The 26,417-nt window shown below is 32.0% G+C and overlaps 1 protein-coding gene across 2 annotated transcripts in view; it reads left to right on the forward strand.

The window, feature by feature from the left end:
- LOC129981293 (fibroblast growth factor receptor 1-like) overlaps positions 1 to 25,640 on the forward strand; it is an 84,159-nt gene extending 58,519 nt beyond the window's left edge. Inside the window, exons 3-13 of one of the 2 annotated variants that reach the window (XM_056092068.1) lie at positions 3,756 to 4,046; positions 5,379 to 5,459; positions 6,642 to 6,802; positions 8,343 to 8,754; positions 10,832 to 11,109; positions 12,046 to 12,328; positions 13,721 to 13,837; positions 16,820 to 17,136; positions 18,718 to 18,926; positions 20,527 to 20,632; positions 21,506 to 25,639. In XM_056092068.1, the coding sequence (XP_055948043.1) occupies positions 3,756 to 4,046; positions 5,379 to 5,459; positions 6,642 to 6,802; positions 8,343 to 8,754; positions 10,832 to 11,109; positions 12,046 to 12,328; positions 13,721 to 13,837; positions 16,820 to 17,136; positions 18,718 to 18,926; positions 20,527 to 20,632; positions 21,506 to 21,574 (2,324 nt within the window). In that variant the 3' untranslated portion in view covers positions 21,575 to 25,639. Of the gene's footprint in view, positions 1 to 3,755; positions 4,047 to 5,378; positions 5,460 to 6,641; positions 6,803 to 8,342; positions 8,755 to 10,831; positions 11,110 to 12,045; positions 12,329 to 13,720; positions 13,838 to 16,819; positions 17,137 to 18,717; positions 18,927 to 20,526; positions 20,633 to 21,505 lie in introns of both variants that reach the window. The other variant, XM_056092069.1, reaches the window with a different exon arrangement.
- Positions 25,641 to 26,417: the final 777 nt, after the last annotated feature.

The following is a 26,417-nucleotide window of genomic DNA, read 5'->3' on the forward strand; positions in this document are numbered from 1 at the left end:
AACACAAGAGAAATAAAGCACAAATTTAATATTTTTGTATTACTTCAGGCTTTTTTTTTTTTTTTTTTACATTCAAGATCATTTATTACACTTTTATATTAGGGTAATCTGATTTTATGTACATAAAAAAATTCTGCAGGAATTAATTTTTTAACATTGAATTTACAGCAATTTATTGACAAGATTAGAAAAATGATGAAAAAAAGAATTTAAATTCAAGATTATTCCGGTTAATCCCATTTTATAAGTCTTTAATTAGGCCAAATTAAATCTGACTTACAAAATTCGTTTAAAAAAAAAAGAAACCTTCAGTTCAATATCTTTTAAAGCTCTATTCTAGACGACTGCAATGAACCAGTTATCATAAAATCAAAAAGTGTTTGTCTTTAGTTCTCTGATGTGAGGATGTTCAGTCTAATTGGACAATGAACGAATGTAATTTAAATAATGATTTCTCTTAAAATATGTTTTTGAAATAATTTCTGACATTAAATGTCCCAAGGGAAAGCGTTATTTGTGTATTTATATTCGATTAGAATTTCAACCAGAGTAATCTTATATAGAATATAGTACCAGAATATTATATTTATATATAATATACCATTTACTTTTAAAAACTACATTTTTTCGTAGCCAATGCTACATGAGGCGTGGGTTTTTTTTTTTTTTTTTTTTTTTTTTTCACCTGACTATAACAGGAACATATAATCAGCAGTTTTTCTTCTTCTTCAAGTTAAAATTAATTTTTTTAGTTTAAAGAATATTCTTCATCGTAATTCATCACTTACATTTAAAATTGCACTCTTCCCCCCCCCCCCCTCCTTCTCTCAAAAGATCTCGATTATTTTTTTAATTCCCTACATTGCGCATGTTTTTTCTACACAATGGATTGACATAACCACCGCAAGCCTCGTGAAGGCAAGCAGCTGCAGGCCTCAGCAGGTGGCCAATATATTGCTGTAAACCTGCATCAATATGATATAAGCATAAAACCCTGTATGTAATGGCGGCTTGAGGACCTAAATAAGTTTGCCACATTCTGTATTGGTTGCCGAAAATTCATTGTTTTCCCCTTGTAAAATTGCACGATATTGTGTGAGTGTTTTTTCTTTTTTTAGAAATCTTTACTAATATTTCTTTTCAATCACGAATTAAAAAAATAAATAAAAACATTAGCTAGACATTGAATGTACATTTAAAAATTTCATTCAAGTAAAAATAATTTCATCACAAAGTGTTTTCTTTGAATCACACTAAAAAGAAAAAAGAAAATAATACAATAATCTTTGGGAAAACGATCAAGACAATTACACAATGCTCGTTCCTCATGTGCATGTTACAGTTTTATCTTCGGCTGCAGACTTTCCCATGTAAATGAGGGAAAAAAACAGCCTCGACAAGGCTGTCGATGGCGATAAAAACATGTTTGGAAATGTTGACACTCTTCTTCCTTTCCTTGGCGCCGCCATGAAGAGACAACGAAAGCGGCGCCTCGTTCCGTTCTCAAAATCTCGATCGTCTGAGAACTTCGGTTCCAACTATAATCCCGATGCTTTAAATACGTTTGGGTTTCAACCCTAGAAGCCAAAGCAGAAGATTAAGTTTCTTATCTGAGTGATCAAAATTGTCGATAAGAATTCCCAACATCTGCTTATCTTAAACTACCTTTCCTGATTATAGAAATGAATAATAAATGGAATTCTGGTTATTCCAAAGAAAGATGACGTGCAAATAAGCAGTGATGTGAAATTAACATTTTATGTAGTTTATCATTACTTTTCTAATATAATAATACAATGGTAATTCAATGTTACAAATATAGAATTATTGCTCGGTTAATTCCTTCTGGGATGTTTAATAATTTTTATACTTATAATTTTGCATTTCAGGAAATGACCTTGAAATTTTTAAAAATGATTATCTGATTTTAAATTTAAATTATATTAAGATTTTCAGAAGAAATAAAATATTTCTAAATATGATTTTTTTTTTCCCTTTCATTATTATGATTGTTGATAATGGCTTTCATAAATGTTTCTTTAATATACAATTAGAGAAGTTGAAGAAAGTTTATTAAGGTTTTGTCATCTAAAAAAATATTATTTTAACCCCCCCCTTTTTTTTTTAAGAAATAATATCTTAACTGATTTGAAACTGAATTCATTTTGTTAAAAAAAAAATTAAAATCTTTGTCTAATACGGATTTTTTTTTTAATGCTTCAGATCAGATTTCTATAATTATTGCCAGGTTTTGGTTTGGCAAAATAGAAACGGTGAAATAATTTTGTTGTTCTCAGTATCTTTTTTTTTTTTTTTTTTGGTTTTGTTTTTTCAAAAAGTTAATATGGAAAAAGTTCAAAATCATGAAAAAAAAAAAATCATTGATATTTTTCATTATTTACCTAAATTTAATTCTGACTAAATGTGTTTACATGAAAATGATCCACTTTGAAATGTCAGTATGATGACTAGGAAAACCAAATAGCTTTCCCATAAAAATAAAATTGGGATTTCTCGAAATTCGTGATTATTTACTTTTACGTGAAAATGAAAACCTACCTTAACTGTTTTGTCATAATTATCAGAAACTAATTCCATAAAATAAGAGCCTAGTCTCTTTGATTGTCTCCCTATCCCTGTCTTCATTGGGCTGATTCTATAATATAGAGCAATTACAAGGCTAAGTACTATTCCCTATACTACAACCCCATGCTTGATATTATAGTGCTGATAACAAAATAAAATTAATTTTAGACATTATTTCAGATTTTTTTTTTTTTTTTTTTGAAAAATGGAAGTTAAAAAGAAATAAATGCTATGGCTATTCTTATTCTTATCTCATTATTATTTTTTTTTAAATTTGAGATAGCTGCGCTCAATCGCTTTGCATTATTCTTTCCCTTTTTTATTTTTAATATTCTTTGAAGCAGTGCTTTTTTTTTCGAACATATTTTTTACGAAATAATCGAGTATATACAGGGCCAATTCATTTTTTTTATAGAAGTTCCATTGTTAGAAGAAGTTAATTTAATTAATTACTAGTAACTACTTTCTTCGTTGCCATTGAGATTTTTTTGAATCATTCTTTGGTTCTTCTCTTTGCGAACTTTATTCTTGTCTTTAAAAATATGTGAAAGTAAAGTTAAAAAAAAAAAAAAGGAAAATATAATTTTGCAATTTTATAAGGAATATTTCCGAGTTCAGATAGATTTCATTATAAATATTATATTCAAAGAGAATTAAGAAGAATTATATTTCATTTAGGAATCAAGATAATACGAACTTGCATAGTAGTGCCGGAATTCATCAGTGATGACATGAATTTCTTAGTTAAAAATTTGTGAAGATTCATGGATGAATGTCAGATTTGAAAACTAATACACTTCTGTTTTAAAAGTATGAGATTCCTTTCCTTGACAATAGAGGGCGCCACAAGAAATTACCGGTTTCTGACAACAATGAAATCGCCGGTTACTAATATCAAAAATCTTTTTACATTTCAAACGGATTATTCAAATAATAATAATAATACAAAAGAATTTTGATTTCACCCCCAATTGCCATACCTTTCTCACGTTCAAAGCTGATGAAATGCTTACTACAATTTTCCTTTCTACTTTTATATTTTCCATAAAATTTCTTTTTTAAAGATTTTTTTTTAATATTATGCTTATTGCATGTATTTGCGATAGTCACTTTTAGTTAATTCTTCTTTTTTCTTTATTTTACTCAGTGCTTTCCTTCATTTCTTCTAGCTGCGCCAAAATTTAAGGAGGTCAACCCAAAATATCTCGAGATACCTCTCGGACAAAAATGCAAATTGCGCTGTCCAGTATCTGGAAATCCTAAGCCCATAGTAGAATGGTTCAAGCAAAATGTAAATGGAACATTAGAATCACTTTCAAATACATCGACCACTTATTATATTAGTCGGAATAACAACCTCCACATCGACAATTTTACAGAGGCCGATGAGGGTATTTACACGTGTAAAGCTTCCAACCAACTAGGGACAATATCCACCAATTTTACTGTCAAACTTACTGGTGAGTATATGACTATACATGTGATTGTTTAACACGTGCTGTTTAAAAAAAAATACATATTAGTGGGAGAAGGAAGAGCAGAATTCAGGGAAAAAAATAGTGTAATCTGAAAATCAAATACCACAAATGTTTTGAATCTACTTTTGTTAATCTTGGGAGGAAAATTCGCTCCTTCAAATAGAAATTGTTATGATTTTTTGGACCCCCCCCCCCTTCACCGCTTTCATTGTCTGAGAGATTTGTACAAAACTCTATAAATTCAAACAATTTTGTATAGGACCAAAAAAAAAAAAAACGCTTTTCGTTAAGCCAAAGTACCTCTTCTACTTAAATGTGACTTTTTCTCGAACTCTCTAATTCAATTTTTTTTCTGATAAAAAAAAGCCTAAAAGAATGGAATTTTCAAAGATTATAAATAATGCGCTTTCAAGTATAAAATAATTATATTTTCGTTCTGTGCTAAAATTAATCTTTTCAGTTCTTTTTTTCAACAAGTAGTTTAATTTTATTATACTAGATGGCGCCACATAACAAAGTCCATTTAACATGGATACTATTGATAACTCGGAAGGTCAAGAGCAGACACATAAAACAGATTTCAGATTTCAAGTTATGTGTATGCCTTGTCAAATCTTAAATACGTAATAATTTAAAATATATTTTTCAAAGAATCGAGTTGATATTCAACGAGATTTTCTTTTTCGCATTAGTACTGGTGATCAAAAATAAAAATAAATAATATTAAAACTTAAAAATCTAAAAGTTGCTAATTTTTTTAAAATAAATATATATTTAAATTTTTGTTTTTGGAACCAAAAAAATTTTTGATCCCTGTCTATGAAAATTATCAGCGTCTATGACGAGGGTTCTTTGTGCATAACTACTTACTAAGTAATCTCATTGTCATGCCATTACTCTATTCACCTCTTAAGCCCGGAGGTTAAAAACTTGCCATCAAATCGGCAAATCAGTCGTTTGTGCTGTCATTAACTATTTCATAAAGAATTTGTATTGGTTTTACATTAAATTATAAGTGTCCCTCGTTTATTCTTCTAGTGGTTTTTAACAAAACATCAAGCATATCTTTCTTCATACTTTTTTAATTTCATGTTCTTATAATATTTCTATGGCAAAAGATAGCAATTTCTGGAGGGGGGGGGGAAATCAGCAATCGTCAGTTGCTGTAACGAAATGCCCAACTTTGTTGTAGTTGTTCCCTCCTCCATTCTATCAATAGTTCTTTTACACAAATAAGCAATATCTATATCGGTAATATATGCTAATGAGTTACACAAGAATAAATCTAGAAGAAATTATCATTATCTATTTTAGAACCTTACCTTGAGGACGAACCAGCCACAACGCAAAAAGAAGCAGATGATCATCTAAATGCTGAAAGAAACTCAAGTAATTGTAAGTATTACCATTGTTATTTTTACATTTACATTACTCAGGCAATTGCCACATTGGAGAGCCTGGCTCTGAACTGACAAACGCAACCTTCATACAGCTGTCGTGGCGCCACCTACCCGCAGGAACCAAAAGTCGTCAGACTCACTTAACGCAACAGCAACAACTCGCCGTCGCTCGCCATAACACTTGGCGCAATAAAAATCGTTCATCTCCACCGACTCACTGGTAGGGAAGTATTGTGGCGCTAGCTTCATAAGCCAGTTGACAGCCTCTGGGCAGTGGTGATCACTTTTGTCTAGTGGTTATGTTACGCGGCTACGGAGCCTCGCGTCGCAGGTTCGATCCTCGCTCATACAAACTACCACAACGAAACATATACCAAAAGAATGCATTGCATTCATCATTAAATTCCGTCTCGATGTAATTTTACGTTTGAGATCTCCCCAAGTCGGAAAAGCACAATTTTACTTTCTCATACCTCAAGTATAAAAGAAGTACTGTACTCGTCAAAAAATTCGAATTCGAGATTTTGAAGAATTTCTGCTCTTTAGATTTGTCTGAATCAGAAAAACTCATTTTTGGCATTTTGTCTGTGAACACGATAATTCAAAAACACCTTGATCTTTGGTTTTGAAAAACTCTTTGACTGAAATTTGGTATATAGAATTAGAACGAAATATGTAGATTTCTATCAAATTTTGAATTAAATCTATTCACAGAAAGTGCCTGTCTGACTGTTCGAGTATAAGTGAATCTTGGCAGCTACAAAATGCAAAGAACAAGATTGATAAAATTTGGTATACAGGTTTAGCATCTAAAATATAGATACTTATCAAGTCTTGAAACAAATCTGCTGAATGGTTTACTGTCTGTCGGTCGATACCTTTATAATCATGTTAAAAAAACCAAAAAAAAAAACCTTATAAACGCAATGCTTTAAGTCATAGAAATTCGTTATGTTATCTTCAGACTACAAAAGTAGTTCTGTGTCAAATTATTTAATAGCTATCACATTTAATGCCGCCAAATATACTGCCGAATATAATAATGCCGCCAAATGTACTACTAAAAATTTCTATTTCAAATATAGGAATAGGCTCTTTATCTTTTGCAGTCACTGTTCGTATTTCAGCTGTAGTTTATTTTCTTTTATTTAATTGCAATAAAATGTTCTTTTCGCAGTTGCACCATACTTTACGGGGCAGATGAACCAGCTGATCGCCCATCCCGCAGGTGCTGCGGCAGTTTTGAAATGTTCAGCCAGCGCTGTCCCTCCTCCCAGCATAGAATGGTTCAAAAATGGAACACCCATGGTCAAGTATTCCAGAAAATTCGATAAAGAGGTCAGTACATGATGTATTTATTTTTAAATTGTATAGTTATGATCTAAAAATTATATATGTAATGAATTTATGAATAGTAAACCTACGGAAGAGGAGAAATAGTATTTGTGTTGTTTTGTTTAAATGGACATGTAATTGGACAGCATAATAGGTTCATTATATTTCGCTTATTATAATAGGTTTATGAATACCTACTTTTACCTCTGGACTTGTGGCGTTGTATCTATTGCATGTATTCTTATTTCGATGCTGCTGAAATGAAAGAAAACAGAAATTTTATTTGTGATCAATAGGTGCTTCAAGAAATAATACTGTTGAATAAATAACACGCACGTCATTTGTATCGAATAAATCTTTAATAAGAAATTTCTGACAAACGATGAGTAAAATGTTGGAGAAATGATTAGTAGCTTGTAAGACATCGATAATATTTGACTAATGCACACATTCCTCTGATTTTCCTTTGATCTTTGGAAAAGTGTTGAACCGAACTGCCGCTAGTAATTTGTCTAACACATCTGAACCATGTGCACTAGGTAACTGTAACTGTCTCCCCTTCTTCCTCGCCAGTGATATTCGAACCCAACTATGAAACGGGAAATATGAAGCACCAATTATTACCAATCCACCTGAAGTTCGCTTATCCAATAGGGTTTAACGTGTGAAAGTCAAAGGGGGGCACCAATTATTACTGGAAATAATTTTCCAATCACTGTTTCTAATTTAAGTCCTTCATTCCATACAACAATAATGAATAGTACCTACACTAACAAATAGGAAAAGATTTTTTAAAAAAACAACCGTTATCTAGTTTGATTTTAAATCGGGTGGCAGTAGATGAACACATTCAGAGGACTTCAACAAACTTTTTAAATAGAATCACAGCCTAATGTGCCAACAAAATCCTTTTATTGAAAACGTGGGAAAATACAGATATCTTTAATCACAATGCCCTTATTCTCTTATTAAAACGACCTTAATTATTTATTTCAAATGCAGTTTACTAATACTATACACCATATCAGAGGCTTATGATGTTATTCTTCTTCTATCCATTTTCATATACTATTAACTGAAGATTTACCTTTTTTACTATCCTCTACCCCCCTATTAATTACTATCAATTTGAGTCTAACAGAATGGAAGTAATATTTTGTTGATTACATAGCACTGAAACTGAAGGTGATGGCACGAACCCATCAATCTCAGTCCAACAGTACACAAGCAATTTTCTGCTGATTACGTAGCACTGAGGCTCAAGATGATGGTGCGAATTCATCAGTCTGAGTCCAACAGAATGCATGTAATCTGCTGATTAAGTAGCACTGAAATTCGAAAGTGCTGGTATGACGTATCCATTCATGCGTGACTACCGATAATATAACTTAATAAACCATCTCGTCTTACTTATGTTGACAGGGTGAATAGCCAAATATATTGTGTTAGTGGATTGAATATCCAAACAGGCAATGATATTTTAAACTCATTCATAAAGAGTTTCACAGCCAATTGATTGATTTATTAATCATTATTTTTTCAGGTAGTCTTCAGGAAGTTTTCTCTCGTAATGGACCAACTGGACACAAGCGACGCCGGTAACTACACTTGTGTGGTAACGAATCCCGTTGGGTCCGTTTCCTTCACTTTCAAACTGGACGTCCAGGAGAGGGTTTCTCACAGGCCCATCTTCCAGGAGGCCCCTGCCAATCAGACGGTGGTAGTGGGGGGACGGGCAAAATTCGAATGCAAGTTCATTTCAGACCTCCAACCCAGGGTGATATGGCTGAGGCATTTTGCCGTGAATGGCTCCTACTCGGACCAGAGCGAACTGCCATACATCAAGCCAGTGACCAGCACGGACACCAATGAGACGGATCCATATGTGTTAGTGATTCAAAATGTCAGTTTTGAAGATGAGGGCTACTACACATGTCTTGCTGCCAATGAGATAGGTAAGGCTTTAAGATTTAAGGATGTTAAATCATGTTAAAACTTAGTAGTATTTTATAAATTATATTTTTATGCTTTTGGTTTTTATTGTTTATTTTTGAATGCCTCTATAAGAAGTACCATTCCCCTGAGTTTAGATTTCCCTGCCTACGATTGGCGTCTGCCTAGGTGTACGCCACTGCTTAATCATGAATGCTGTATCGAGCTATATTTAGCTATACAGGCTAGAGAATGCATGCCCAATATATGGCCTCAAGCCATGTTCATATTATTAAATGGGCTACTCATCTTCAATGGGTAAACTCAGTTAGGAATTTTAAATATTGGCTGTCTGTCAGGAGAACTTATCCCGCTAAATGTCTTCATTTACGGACTAGCTTATGTCCCAGCTATTTTCCCAGTTCTAGAAAAATAGAACTGCAGTTGATAATGTCTATATTAATTTTCCGTTTTTTAAAACTCCGAGGATTAACCTCGCCTTTGCCAATCTGAAGGATTAAATTTTTATCAAAATCTTGTTTCGAATCTGTATAGATACAAGTTACTGCACGTTTGAAATTTCTTGATATTTTATGCCAAGCCCTAAAAATAATAATAAAATTTAGCAAAACCAGTCCTAAAATGTATAGGCATAAGCAGCGTAATTAATTAAATTCCTCACTCTCCCATAAATAATTTATATATTATTTTTATTACTATAACCCAAAAAAATGAAATGAAACCCGATGTTAGAGTTTTTCGTCTAAATTAGATAAAGGAAATTAAATCTTAACCCCAAATTTACTAATTCTAAGGTGCTATTCCAAATTATGATGTTGTAGGTGCTTTTGACCACTTTGTCACAACGCGGAACTCCGAAACATCACGATGTTGCCGTTTACCAAATCCAGCGACCTTAGTTGAACTTTTACGGCATAAAACACAAAATTTAGTATGATAGTATTTTCTTGACAATAACTTTATGGCATGCTGGCTTCTTTTGACGACCAACTTGTTCGCCAAGATTATTGACTTTTTAAACTGTTAAATGATTCGCATAGGATGCATATATTCTTTTGAAAAAATTTGCCTTGTTATTTGATTGGACTGAAAAATTTGAATTCATTTGAATCGGTTTACTGCAAATTAAAAAGTGTGTATAATACGAAATTAAGACGGAAATCGAAATCCTACAACGGAATGAGTGGCGAAAGCATGCTTTTTGATTGGCCAGTTTCAATTCCATAGAATTTTAAAATATTGTATCAAATCAATTGTGTGTCAAACCAAATTTAAAAAATATTAAAATTGAAAAAAATATTGCGTGAAAATGAAATTGATATAATTAAAAATGATTTTTTTTAAAGTTTAGTTTTAAGATAATACAAAGACCATTTTTTGTAAGATAATCGTTCTGGAAGATTTAAACAAACAATTTTCATAATTAAGTCATAACGTTTACCAATGTGTCGACGATTAAACCTATTTTTATTCTATTAAGCTTTCTGTTAGAAGCCTATGACTTGATTTTTTTAAAAAATATATTCTTCGAATATATTTTTTGATTGAATGGATTTTCAAGGGATTGCTTTGGAATGAATTATTCACAATTGAATGATAATTGTTTTGGAAGATATGAACATCAATTTCCATTAGAAAATCATAGCGGTTATTCATCTGGCGACGATAGGCTTATTGTTGTGCTCGATTAAACTTTCTCTTTGAAGACTATTTCTTAATTTCTTTTACATCGTCTTTCCTTTGACTGAATACAATTTTTGGTAAATCCGCGAACCCTCCCAGAACATTTCTAATAATATTTTGCATCTCCATTAATTAACTAAGAAAATCGTTGAATTCAACGCAGCTGTAAAAACATTCAATGAAGTAGTCTGAAATTCACAGGATGATTTGTTTGCATTTAATTGTTGCCACTCGACAGTAAATAATAAGAGCGATTTCTGTGACATGTACATTTGGGTTTTATATATATATATATATATATATATATATATATATATATATATATGCCATTTATATTATTATACATTTTCGGATTTATTATTGCAATAAATAAGACCGAGTTAATGTTTTGCTCAGGTGTTTCGTACCGAAGTGGGTACCTGAAGGTGGTGGACAAGATAAAAGAAGGGGCAGTGGCCAAAGAGAGGAAAAGCCTATTTTTCTTCGAGACGGAGCATGCCATTCTGATCGTCGTTATCTTATTCTTCCTCGTTTTCATCCCATCGATATGTTTCGTCGTATTCCTCCTCCGGTGGAAGTATTCCCTCCTTTGGTGCAACTATTCTAAAAAGAAAATCAAACCAGAAAACATCATTTTGACAAAGAAAATTATTTTGGAAAGGCCAGCTCGGATGGTACGTATTTAATTTCTTCTGTTTCTACTGATAAATGCTTTAAATAAGTTAGATATCTATTAAATTTTGAGCCAAATCCAAAAAGAGTTAGACTGTTTGTACGCCCAGAAGCATGTAAACGCATTGGCTTATATATACATCAAAAATGGCTCATATATACATATCAAATTTGGCATGTGATTCTGTGACTCCAATTGTAGCTCCCTGTCAAAAATTATGGAAAACGCGTCGAAAAACAAATTTAATCAAATCCCAGGGATTAATCTCCAAAGAAACTCGCCAAGAAATACACGACAGATTCAGTAAAATACTATTAACCACACGCCAGGGATTAATCTCCAAAGAAACTCGCCAAGAAATACACGACAGATTCAGTAAAATACTATTAACCACACGCCAGGGATTAATCTCCAAAGAAACTCGCCAAGAAATACACGACAGATTCAGTAAAATACTATTAACCATACGCCATAGATTAATCTCCAAAGAAACTCGCCAAGAAATACACGACAGATTCAGTAAAATACTACTAACCACACGCCAGGGATTAATCTCCAAAGAAACTCGCCAAGGATCACACGACAGACTCAGTAATATTATTATTACATTTAGGAAGGTTAATATTTCGCAATTATTCCACGCCAGTGTCATGTACGGTGTTTCTCTGCTGTACCCCAGGTCTACAATTTTTTTTCTTTGTAGGGAGTGGGAAATGACGCCATTTATTAGAATAGAAAGTATCGGAGAAATTAGTGGTGAGACCACTTCGGCTGGTTTCATAAATTGAATGTTTTTCTTCGCATCTTTGTAAATCTATTGTAGCTATATTCAGTTCATCTCTACTACGTAACTGATACTCTGTACCAAGATCAATTTATTTTGAAATCTTCTGCTAAATCACATGAAATTGGCTCATTTATTTGTCTGTTCCTCCAGGGCGACTCGAACACCATATCTATGCCTATTGTAAAGATCGACTACAAGATGGTTTGCCGGCCACCCCACTGGAAGGATTCAGTGACAGAATGCTTTCCCGAATACGAACTGCCCGTCGACAACAGGTTTGAATTCCCTAGGCAAAACCTGAAGCTGGGCAATCTGCTGGGTCAAGGAGCCTTCGCACAGGTGGTCAAAGCCGATGCACTCGGTTTGAAGGGTAACGTGAAGCAAGACAAGAAAGAAGAGCCTTCCGTGACAGTTGCAGTCAAGATGTTGAAAGGTTAGGCCTGAGGAATTACACTTGTGTATGTTAGTGCATGCGTGCGTGTGGGAGTGTGTGAATGTTTCTTCATATAGACATTTACCATGAACAAATATATATATACATATATAGCCATATTTTAATCCTATTGGGTAGAAAAAATTACAGGGAGATTCAAAACGCTTGCATCGATTACAAATTATTGTTAATCCTTATCAACAGCGATAGAAAAAGAAAATCAAAATCTTAGCACATTCCAGAAAAATTTGTTTGCGTATGTAATAATTCCTTATGTGACTTTTCTAGATCACACACTATTGCATGAATGATACCCTTGTGACCACGGAAAGTCACATAGGAAGTCACAATTGTCCTGTTTCTTGCCAAAAAAAAAAAAAAAAAAAAACGTTTCTTTCTGCACTGTGTATAGATTTTTCATCTTACTGTTGTAATAAGGAAGTTAGAGACATAGGTAATTGGTGAAATTGTTTTAAGTAACCCTGTGTCACAAACACATATTGGTAAATAGTAGAATTATTTTGAGTAAGCATGTACCAACGTATTTTAAATAGGCATGATGATTAATAGAAGTTAAATTTCTGATACTAAAATATTTACAACTGAAATAAAATCTTCATCGAGGCGTTAGCGTATATCACGCGAGAAGTATTAAAATTTCATTTAAAATAAGAAAAGATAGAAAAAGTGAAAGTTCTACTTATTCAAGTAAATGTTTCATTGTTGAGTCTTCTTAATGTATCGTTTGCCAATAAAATTATTTTTTAAAAATTCATCAGTATAAATACTCCGTATAGGAATCAAAATATTATACTTAATATGATCGTCGTCGATTACCGCAAATATTTTATGTACCTATAAAACTAGTCATGTCAGGAATATATTTTTCTCAAGTGCTAATTGAAGATTAAACATGGTAAAGATTATAAATACAGAAAGTGGAAATTTAAGGAAATCGCAATTGACTATTCGATCAGCTCGTAAGAAACACCACTTTACAGATCTCTCTACAGAATCTTTTGAATAATTGTATAAAGGAATTCTTGGATTTTTTTTAAATATAAAACTTTGTTCATTTTATACATTAACCATTTTTTAGCACTTACATTATTTGTCATATTTAGTCTTCAGTAATATATTAATTAAAACATGCAATTTCACAAAATTCATTTTTACTATTATGCGCATAATTGTTTGCTTTGGTGTTGAACTAACTCAGCCCTTTTTTTTTCTTGTATTTTCTTTCTCCTACTCTAATGTAGAAATTGAAAAGGAAAAATCTTTTTTATATATTAGGAATGTAAAGCCATTATTTAATAATGTCACGGAATATATGTTTAAAAAATGAAGCAAAAGTATACAAATGAAGCCAATTTTTTTTTCTTTTTACAGATGTCCATACCGATGCTGACATGTCGATGTTGGTGCAAGAGCTGGAACTTATGAAGGTCATCAGCGAAAGGAAACACAAGAACGTTCTCAACCTTCTCGGATGCTGCACCAAAGGAGGTAATCTTCATTTATACTAATTGCTGCTTATCATTTGGCAATTAGTCTTTGGACTTTTATCCTTTGTAGGGCCCGATTAATTCTTCTAGAGGCCCTTAGGTGATGAAAATGTGAGGGCCTCTTCTCCCCCTCCAAACTTTCAAAATCATTTTTTTTATGGATTTTTATTCAATTTTTATATAAATCATTTTCTGTAGAAAATAGTTGCAAGCTGAAATAGCAAAACGTATTGTGGCATATCATTTTCTGAAAGGTTGGTTTCAATATACTGAGTATAAAAAAAACGCGCAAGTTAAGTTTAAAAGTAATTTTAAATAAAAAAAAAGTAAAATAAATAAATAAAAGTTTCACAACATAATAATATTTAACAATGACATGGGACAATTTTTTAAAATTATTAAGCCCATTTTTTTGAATTATAAAATAAAAATACAGTACACTCCCGATTATCCGCGGAATTGGGTGGCGCGGCTGCCGCGGATAACAAAAATCGCGGATAATCCGAAAAAAGCTAAAAACGGGTATAGCAAAAGAGAAAACAGTCATTCCAACTTTGAAAAATCGTTTTATGTACAATAAAACGTAAAATAAACAGCAGGAAATGTTTAACTAACGCTTAATATTTTAGTATATCACTCAAAACTAACCTAAAATGCATTTTGTTAATGAAAACAGAAAAGTGCTTTGTACTTACGAGAGACGTCAAGGATACACAGAAAAATGAATACATATGTACAGTATTAAAATACTGTAATGTATTATGTAAATTTTTATAAGCATAACTGTAAAACTACACCTTTTTGATCAGTCATTTGTGTTTGCTTCTTGCTTTGGAAGCATTTTCTCTTTGCTTGGAAGCAAAAAAAAAAAAAAACTTAATGCGGCAGGCGCGGATAACCCGCCCGCGGATAATCGGGAGTCTACTGTATATAAAATTTGCAAATGGTAATTAATTAGAAATGTTACTAGAATATTGTTCTAAAATTAATTTAAACAGTACTTGATTTTAATTGGCACAACTTCGATTACATGCTCTTTATAATTAAATGAAAACATAAATTTAAATAATTTTGAAAATAGAACAAAAAAATATCATCTCGACTGTTTGGGGCCCTTGGGTAACTACCTATTTAATAGCCCGACCCTAATTACCTGTATAGTATTTGGTATTGATACCTTCTTCAGCGTCATCGGTAAGGCGTCTTAATACTAACATTATAAGGACATGTTTGCAAATTTTTACGAATTTCTGCTGATGCTTTCCAGCACAGCAAGACTTCTAGTAGAAATGGTAGTTTTATAGATAGCTCTGAATGGTTGCCAAGTCAGTGACACTCGGTATTAGCGGTGCCTCTTTGGAGACACCTACAGAATCTTGATGATAGTTCCATTGGGACTTAGGTCATGTCGCTTGTGTTAGAAACGTCTGTGCCCTCTCGGAAACTATAAGTCAAAGGAGTTTGTAGGATAATCTGAAGAAGAGTCAGAAGCGAGTCTGCAGTTCAATTCAAGCAAGTAGTTAGTATTGAGTCCGTTGACAACAGCAGACGAGTGGAGGCACACCAATAATTGAGTGAAGACACTTTCCTGCGAGTTCTGTCTGAGCGCTTTGTTCCTGAGCGCAATTGTTTGAATAGTTGTTTACGGCCGATTGTCTACCTGGTGTTGCTGTTTTTTGGGCGTACAGTTCTTTCGTAAGCTTCGGTCGTATTTTGCAATTGTGTGTTCCAATTTTCGTATACAATAAAGCATTAATATTTTGTTATTGAAATTGTTAAACTTATTTACATTACAAACCACGGATGGAATTTCTCTAAATCTGAGTGACAATATTGTCTGGATTTTATACCTCTAAGCTTCTTTTGGGGGTTCTTATAGGCCAACTGTCTAGATAAATGCTTACATTTAAAAGATAAGTATGAAGTGCACTAGAATTTACTTACCAAAAAATTCCTAACTTTTATAGCACTAATATTACATCGAAATAATTTCGGCACTGCTTGGTTAAAATGATCAGAAATCTAAAAGCTAGAGGGAAAAGTCAATATCTTTATTATTAGATTCTCTTTATTACCTTTCTTTCATTGTTTTGAATATATTATCAAGATACGCGAAAATTTCATCATTTGTTTCTTCATCAATTTAATTATTACTGATTTTTTCAAACAACTAAGATCTTACATATCGATAAATATATCTAAATGCTGAGTAACGACGTAATTCCAAAACAGCGCCCCCTAGAATTTTATCATTTCGATTTTTTTTCTGAAATTTATATTTGTCTCGGAGTTTAGTTAGATTATATATCTGTAAAGGAATTCGATTAATTAATAAATATCAAAGATTGTTCAGCAGTTAAATGATTATTACTTGAAGAAATCAAAATGAACCAGTGCAACAGAATTTTAACCCTAATGAAGAACTTATTTTCTATCTCACACTGATATGATTGGGAGTGGGGGGTCAAGATTTCTTTCTGGTTGCTGTGATTTCAATTTACAACGGAGTAAACTCATTCCAGTCATCCACGCACGCCATCTTTCGTCACATCATTGTTGTTTTTGATTTATTTTTGCATATAATATCTGAACTTAGCAACGTTCTATACCCAGTTTTTTATTGCAATTCTTAACGATTTATTGCCTATTTCAAAATATTAATTAAAAGCTCTATTTATATAACTCAAACAACTATGATTAAACTTTAAATGACAAATAATAAATTCCTTCCAAGAATTCTTGTCTTAATAAAGTTACAAATTATAAATTACCTAAGTTACAAAGTTACGTAATAAAGTTACAAACTATATCATCTATGAAAGATAGTACCAATTTATTATAAAATGAATAATTTCCCTTGATCGCCGAAGTTCCTTCTTCATGAACACTTCGTATATTTCCTTGGATTTAGAAAAGTATATCGCAGCTACGCTTCCTGCTTATATTTAATAATAATGAGCATGGCTTTTTTTCTCGTTTCTAGGACCCCTCTATTTGCTCGTGGAGTACTGCGAAAAGGGTAACCTCAGGGACTTCCTGCGATCTCACCGGAACAATGCCTTCAACGGTTACGAGGAACCCATCGGCACCAAGACCGGCTGTCTGACGTTCAAGAACCTGATCCGGTACGCATACCAGTGCGCCAACGGCATGCGCTACCTGGCGGACATGAAGTGCATTCACAGAGATCTGGCTGCGCGGAACGTCCTGCTCAACGATGAAGACGTCATCAAGATCGCCGATTTCGGACTCGCCAGGGAAATAGACGAGACAGAGTACTACAAAAAGAAATGCAATAATGTAAGTGCAGGGTGTTTCAAAACTCTAGGTAGTGAAGTTAAAAAGATTATAGAATATAATTATATACTGCACACATTATCGTGTATTGTATTTTCATAATTCAATCTGTGGGGCGATAATGACTCCTTTCATGCTCATTTTATCATAAAAACTCGATACCAAGAGTTAATTTTGATTGGATTTAGACTGATGAGGAATACGCTGCAGGAAGGAGGAAAATCTCATCTGAATTCGCAGATAGACCATCCATTTCAAAAGGAGTGGAAGTGGTTTTGGGGTTTGAAATATTCGATTCCTTTATGATTGAAAGTGCAGTTTTGCAGGAATTTTCCTGAAGAGGTATCCTAAAAATCATTACAAGAAGTAGCATTCCTTTAAAGAATCAGAAAGAAATCCGAATTTAATAAATTTTATCTGATATTTTAAATTTAGAGCAAAACTTTCACAAATCTGTTAAAAAAATATGATTATCAAAGTCCTGAGAGGCATCAAACCACACTTTCGGCTCCGGAGCTGGATTAAAAACCAGGTAATCTAAACAAAATCTTCAAAATGCACATGCAGCCTCAAATCAAGAATTATGCAATTTCTGTTGGGCCCCTAAAGCTTCACGGTTTTTTTTTTTTTTTTTTTTTAAGATAAGCATACACAACTACACTGACCTAATTGGAAGCACACGAATAAATCTGAATGTCCGGACTGCCGCAACAGAATTGACGGAAACTAAGGTTAAATCCTAAGGTTTCACCCGGCCAAGGCACAATTCTTTCAGTAGGAGGCACATGCCGTTATCTATGTGGGGGAAGGTAACTGACCCTACATCATTTTTGTAGCTACCAAGGAGCAATAATCAACCAGAAGAATCTCATCCACAAATCTGAAATGCTGCTTGTGGGAAAGTATTTCAGGATAATTTGATGATTCGAACTAATTCAAATTAAAATCAATTAGCATTTAAATTTATTTCTTTGCTTAACATTTTTTTCAATGCTAACAAATCATTTATCTTTTTTTTTCACTTTTTTTTTTTCCTTCTGAAATTAATCTTCACCAAGTAATATTTTTTTCCACTTTTTTTTTTTTTTTTTTTTTTTTTTACATTTTATTTTCACCACTTTTATTAGCAATCGGTTATTAGTATGCCATTTGAAATCATAAAGCTACTTCATTTGAAAATAATTTCTTTTTTAATCTATGAATTCGGACAGATAGAAAAGTAATTGTTTTTCAACTATAAGTACAATTTTGAGGGGTATTATTTTTTTTCCTTCTTTTTTTTCTCTGACAAATGGAAAAATTTTCTTGAAAAATAATAGAGGCATCCATTTGCCCTCCTGTAAAAAGGGGTTATGCAAGCGAATGAGTGATGCGTGAGTAGCAAAGTCGTACTCTTGGCCCTAGTTGGCGCTACTGAAAAAACAAGAGACGCTCCCCCACCGGTTTAAATCTCTTGTCTTCGTAACAGCGGGCTTGTCCATTGCAAGTACCATAAGAAACAACAACAAAAAGATATCTCCTATGCAACACAGAAGTATTTTCTTGTATCAAGTAATTGAAATTTCCATTCTTTATTCGATTCAGGGTAAGCTGCCGATCAAATGGATGGCTCCGGAAGCTATCTCCAGTAGGGTATACAGCGAGAAGAGCGACGTCTGGTCGTACGGGGTCTTGCTGTACGAGATCTTCACCTTTGCCGCCACCCCCTATCCTTCCATACCGCACGAGAGGCTCTACGAGCAACTCATACTGGGCCACAGGATGGCCAAACCCTCGGAGTGTCCCATGGAAGTGTAAGTTGGAATTTGGTACTTCTCTTTTTAAAAATATCTGTTACCGTGCCATCAGTATATTCCATAGTTATTAATGTAGCCATCTTACAGTGGTTGAGACACGGATGCAGTCGGCGGTATAATATAATCTGCTATTTCAAGTGCAGCAGGAATAGAGAATATGTCAATAAACTACACTAGCCTGTTCTAAACTTGCAGAAACTTTGTAGAAAAATATTTATTTAAACCAGTTGGAGTTGGTCTCCCCTAAACTTTCTCATATACTCTAAGAAACGTGTTTGCATTTTATTAACCTCATACCATTGGTCAATAATAATCACAAAAGAGACAGTTAATGCTCGATCTTTAACGATTAACCACTGGGATGCGATTGATACACATGTACCAAAAATTCCGGTTATTCCGGAATTATTATTATTGATAATTATTTTTTTTACCGACTGATTGAAACCAAAATCTGATACAAAATTACAATTTCAGTTACAAAAACACAGACGAAATTTCATTTACTTAAGCCTTTGAGTTTTTGAATCATGGCATTTACATGCTAATAAAAATACAGGTCGCACAGAGGTTCAAATCATTGTTGGATTTGGTTTCAAATTTGATTGGTATCTACTCTTAATAAATTAAATAGATGTTAATAATAATTAATAAGAATAATGCTAGTAATTAATTTATTACTCCTTTGCATTTTGAATATATCGTGTTCACTTGAATTCGAACAAAGAGATTGACAAACCTGTTATGGATAGATTTCGTTCAAAATTTGAAAGAAATCTGATGTAAAGATCGTTTACCAAATTTCCTCTGCTAGCTCAAAGCGCTTTTCAATTATTGTGTTTTCAAACACAAGATATAATTCAAAAATGTGTTTTTCGGAGTTGAAGAGGTCTGAAACGAGAAGTTCTCAAACGTCAAAAACTTGTGTTCGAATTGTTTGACCATTACTACATTTTCTCTCTGGATATTTCGTGAACGAGATAGTAAAAAATCGCACTAAAATTATTCAGATTGATATCAAGGGCCGATATCAATCTGATTCCAATATCAATAAATAATTCTTACTAAATAATGCTTTATACTATCGGATGCAAGGGTTTTCAAGATTTTCGCTACAAAGTTGGTTTAAAAATTCCTAATTTACGTAACATTTATTAGATAGAATAAAGAAATAATATATTTAGTACGTAATTTTACCCCAATCACCACAGTCATGTTTGAATTTGAGAGCATCACGTAATAATTCATTTTTCGATTGCAATTTCTTTTAATATATATGATTCCGGATGAGATAATAGAAAAGCGTAAAAATATTACATAATATCTCAGTTTTCGATTGCAATTTCTTTTAATTTATACGATTCCGAGTTAGATAAGAAAAAAATCGCATTTGATTAGAAGTCATTGCTCAGTTATATTTTCTTAATAACAATTTTTACTTACTTTTTTTTTTTTCTTTCTGTCTTGCGGTTCGATGTTATTCTTTGCCTCTATCTCTGTGTGCGAAATATCTATTACATCAGAATCTTGATCTTGAATTTATTTTTTTATGTTGTTATTTGTATATTTACATTTTTGAAAACATTCTTTGTTTCAGGTACATGCTGATGAGGAGGTGCTGGAGCCTGTTGCCATCCGACAGACCCACCTTTGACGAGATAGTGAGGTGTGTCGATGGAATACTGCTGAATTCCCTGGAAACGGTAAGTTTTGTCGTAGAGTTTTGAAATTTTTTTAGGTATGTGTCATTCCAAAGAAGTTATGGATTCAAAAGTAGTTCGTCTGCTTTTAATCTTACATCTTCAACAAAATGATTTATGATGCCCTAGATTATAAACATTTAGAAATTTTATTAGAAAGTAATGGAGCTTAACACTCCAAGGATAACATACTTTATCAACATATGACGAGTAATAATGTACCCTTGGAATTCAACATATGACTATGAAAAAAGACTATGAAATTTTTTTATTCCTTCATAGCGCAAAATTTACAAAAAAAATTTAAAGAATAATTTTAAAAATTTCAGTATATCTCTTAATGCTCAAATAAGCTTCTTTACAATCCATTAAGTTTCGTAATTCGATTGTAAACAACAGTAATTTATGGCTTTTTAACAGATTTCAAGCCAGAGCTGCCAGAGTAACCGACCCTTTAAACCAATCCAAACCGCTCTTATCCAGATCCACCTCCATGAAAATATAACACCCAGATTTTCCCCATAGTGCAGTAAGGAACTCCATAAATTTCAATTGCTAGTTAGAAATGATGGATCGGTATATTCTGTACATTAAAACTGATAACTTTAAATAATCTAGTAGCCTCATTAAACGAATATTTTTAGGTACATTTGAATACTCGGGACCAGAGGATTTTAATAATATAGAACAAATAATAATACTAATTGTGATCCCATTACGTAATGGGATCACAATTAGTATTATGGGATTACTTATGGTAATGGGAATATTTCAGTCATTCAAAACTTTTGTTCAATAATTTAAGATTCTTGTGGTATGTTATTTGTATAAATATGTTTTTCTACATTTAATGTTTATCGAACTTATTTCTTGCAGGCTTACCTGGAGCTGAATCTACCCGTTCTAGAGACACCAGAAAACAGCAGTTCTGGTGAAGAGAGCTAATCGTTCGATTCCGAGAGCGTCCTTCTTCCAGTACTTGTTTTTTAGAAGTAGTTATTTATTTTTCTGGAACAATATTGCTTTTAGCAAGTTGAGAGACTGACTTCGGCACATTTCACAAATGTGATTGCAGACGTCCTGTGGCAACTAAAATTGTATATAATTTTTGTTGCGTCCTGTACAGCATTCGTTTCTGTGTTGACAAACTGATTTTGAACAGATTTCTGGAACAATATTTCTACAACTTGAGAGACAGGCACATTTCACAAATGTGTTTGTAAACATTTACAGACTTCCTGTGGCAATTAAAGTTATATATAATTTTTGTTGCGTCCTATAAAACATTTGTTTCTAGGTAGGAAAGTTGTAATTTTTAACAGATATTTTCTGGAACAATATTATTTCTAATGAATTGAAAGACTTCGACACATTTCACAAATGTGATTGCAGACGTCCTGTGGCAACTAAAATTGTATATAATTTTTGTTGCGTCCTGTACAGCATTCATTTCTGTGTAGACAAGCTGTAATTTTTAAGAGATTTGTATATCGTTCGAGTCACTTTCATGTTGATGAGACAGTGTGAATATTGTGGAAACTTGTTTCGACTGTGTATCATGTTAAACTGTTGAGTAAATATGATAAACTGAGGTAAAAATGGAACCCCTTTACCTTTCACTACTCACCAGGACTTAAAGTGTAATATTCACTAATCAGTGTTTTACTTATTATTGTTTGAATTTGAGAATAGAAGGAATGAGTTAAAACAGGCATTTCAATATGTACTGCCATAAGATTTTGTCTCCCTCCCCCCCTACACACATAGTTCTGCTTTGGAATTTAAAAAAAAAAATGAATTTCGAAATTAAAATAATTCTCTATTAAAATAAAGGCATTTATTATTAAATTTAATTTAATTAACAACCTTTTTTTCTAAATTTTAATAAAGGATTTTAAATACTTAATATTTTGCAAATAAATTCTCTGAATTAGTTATTATTATTCCGTCATAAGAAGACCAAAAATTATTTATTTGTTCAAAGATAATTTTTAATGAAACATTTGTTATAACTAACATTGAATAATTGTTTCCTAGTAATGATATATATACAAAATATACTTAGGATATTTATATTTCAATTTGGACCATTGGCTATTTTTAAACCACATCTTAAAATATAATATATATTACAGTGCGTAAGATATTTTTAAGATTTCTTTCAGTTTTAAAATTTTCTATGAGAATGTCTGTTTCTAAAATACAAGTAAGTTCATTATAGGACAACTTTATCCAATATGCTATAGTAGAGTGAACTATTTCTTGTTTTCTAATCGTTATATATTATTTTTTATAAAATTATTTTTCATGTTGAAAATGTGAATATGCATTTCATATCATGTCCAAAATGCATGGCAGTTGCATTTGAATGAAATTTAAATGTGAACCCTTTTCCAATGGATTTTTGAAATTATCGAAAATGTATGCCTTAAAATTCGTTTAAAAATCATTAATATTGTCCAGAAATTAGCTGGATTCACTAAGGGAAAAAAATAACAAGGTATGAATTGCATCTATATATGACAGAAAAAATTCACTTGCAAATGTGACTTTTTTCAATATATCTTAAAATTTCTATTAATGCTTAAAAATTCCTTATGTGTAACATTTTGTTAAGTATTGCAACTGTGACTTTTTCAGTTTAAAATTTCGGCTTTTAAATTAAAAAAACGAATTGCAAAAGATATTCTATATGGTCAAAATATTTACAGCAGCCTTCATTTTTTTTAGACACTATAAAACAGATTTTTTTTTTTTTTTTAACTTTACCGTAATCGGAAGCATTATTAAAATCTGAAATACGCCTGCTTATATTGTAATATACATTTTGAATAATTTGGGAACACAACATGGTTATGGGTTAAAGAAGATACGGTTCCTGTTATCTCTGAGACCACTTATCTTTTTAACTTTTTTCGAGCAAAAAAAGTCCGAATGATCATTTAAAAAAAAAAAAAGAGATCAAATAAGCGGAATAGCAGACGATAAATGTTTGTTAATGAAAGGGTGCACAGACAGGTGGAGCATAACATATACAGTGATACAAGAGCTGAGGTGCTACAAATAACTGCGCGATGCATCTGTGGAGAAGTAAGATTCGCCAAATTTTCATAGAAAGAAATGACAATTGCGGTTTTCTGTGCAGAAACATCATTCTGATAAACGAAATTCTAGGGTGTTAGCCCAAAATTGATAATTCCATATTTTCTGGTGAGCAAACCCTCTTGGTTCGTTCGCCCTTTTTTATAGGTTGTTTTTAATGACAAACAGACATAAACACGTTTGATATTCAATAAAAAGAGTTATCATTTTGTTGGCAGGTACTAAAATTCCATTTCCTTACTAAGAGTTGCTATAATAGCAGATAATCTTTTAAGCATTAACTCCACAAGTTTCAACAACCTGTAGAATCCGTGCATAGAAGAGTATCTGCTGCTATCAAAGCCAGAAATTGCAATTTGTGCTCCGTGGTGTGATGTTCCAAATATTTTGAACATTTAGAGTATTGTGATTGGGCTAGAATTAACCACTCAGTTAGTTCGGATTTTCGATGCTGCATTCTATATTCATTGGATGAAAATGTAACAGATGATTGTTGCATTTCATTTCCTTTTCTACATATACGTGCAGTTTGACTGCCCATTGGATGAATAATTTTCTTAGTGCAATATGTAAAATGAATTTTTATTTCAATAGGGCTCTGTCCACTGATAAGAAAATTTAAGTTTAAAAATAAATAAAAATATTGTCATCAATGTCAAGCCGTTTATTGGGACAGTAGGTTCAATACAAATGTTTCTAAAATGTATTTATTATTTTTGACATCATTTATTTATTGAATTTCGTTATTTATGAAATTAAATTTTTATAATATTTAATTCCAAAAATTAAAATTATTGAAACCATAAAATTTCCCTTCTTGTCGAAAGGGTGTTTAAAATTTGCACAAGGGAATTAATTTCATGAAAAAGCAAGCATTTACAGTTCTGTTTTTAACTTACTATTTTTTCACAGATACAGACAAAAAGTTGAAAAATGATGAACTACAACATATCATTCGAAAGTAGATGCAAAGTACCCTAAATCCATCCATCCACAAACTTAAGGTGCAATACTATTAATATATGCTTCTATCAATGACCTTATATTCAACAATTAACATTTCGCATATTCTCCAATTGTGAAATCTCCAATTAATCGTATTACAGGATTAAAGAAAACTTCGCTAATGAACTAGCATAAGTTATTATTTCCAATGTACTGAAAATGCTTCTGTAGAATTGAAGATGTGTTCATCCTTCCTACAATTAAACAGCTTTTAATGATGAACATAAAAAAAAATAACTAAACTCAAATTATGATTTAATTTCAAGAAATCATTAATGATGGAAATAAATATCTGTGTCATGATTTTTGATTTAAATTATCTTGAACTTTTCTTTGCATAGCTGTTACTTGTCGTCATAGTTATTCATTTTGTACATGTTTCATATGGATTTAGGTATAACATACTCACCCATGTTGTATAAATTCTTTCATGATTGTCTTTAACTGCATAGCTTTGTATACTCATCAGTAAATTATTTAATCATTATTTTAGAGAGCTTAACCTTGCTATATATATTAAATAAAAATGTTAATACCATATTTTTGTATTGATAATTCAACAATAATCCCTTGCAGATTTTTCCAGTGCCTTAATTTGTTAGATTATCACAACGAAAAAAATGTTTTAATTCTATAATAATCATTAATGAATTTTGCAAGTGCCTTAATTTGTTGATGGCAATGTAATTCGAGGGAAAATGTTATTTCTTGTTGATAATTCTGTAACAAATGTTCGTAGATTTTTCAAGTGCCTTAATTTGTTAAATGTGAAGTTTTTAAAAGAAAAACTTGTTCCTTCATAACAATTTTTATCATTACGTATATTTTTTCAACTGCTCATTAGCTTTATCTTCTTATCATTGCAAATATTATCATGTCCATCAAGTATTTGATCTTGAAAATAAATTTCTTAGAGATATGTGTGCTGTGTAACTTTATTTTTCTACTCTATTTAATTGCTTGGAATCAAATTTATTTCACTTTTTAAAGGATGATTATTTGCTACAAAAAACCTCGTTGCACTAGAATTAGAAAAATATCTAGTCAGGATGGTTTGTTCGCTAAAGTTTTAAACAAGTTTTGAATAAAATACAAAAAAAAAAAAAAAAGATGTTATTTCAAGAATCGAATAAACCAGCGATAATAGCCCACACGGAACTTTCTTGTATAAATTCCAATAAAAGGCGTATCCGCCCCTCACCAACGTAACATTGTGGACTTCGGATAAGGCTATGATTGACTTTGCGCGGCATTGGTGAACAATAGTTACGAAATATAAATCTTTGGCTTAAATCTAGCATTTTTACTGAATCTATTTTATGAATATGTATTTTGAATGTTTTTTTCCCAGCCGATTGAAATTAAAATTTGTCACGAATTATTATTACATTTTATTCATTGAAGCATCTTAATACTCAAGACTACATAATATTTGACCGAAAAATAAGGTTCTTGTTTCAGTGTCATTTGCGATATATCAAAATGTTGAATTCAAATTTTATCCTCGAAATCACGTGAATTCGTTCTGGGTTTACATGGAATCCAAATTTAAAATCAAAGAAATTTTATACAATCCTGCAAAAATTATTGCTAGTATCGATTATTTTGGCATTTTTCTACAATGTATTAAGTATGCAAAAAAAAAAAAAAATGATGCGAGAATTTTACATGTGTAAAAGCT

This window comes from Argiope bruennichi, chromosome 8, assembly GCF_947563725.1.
Source record: "Argiope bruennichi chromosome 8, qqArgBrue1.1, whole genome shotgun sequence".
NCBI lineage: Eukaryota > Metazoa > Arthropoda > Arachnida > Araneae > Araneidae > Argiope > Argiope bruennichi.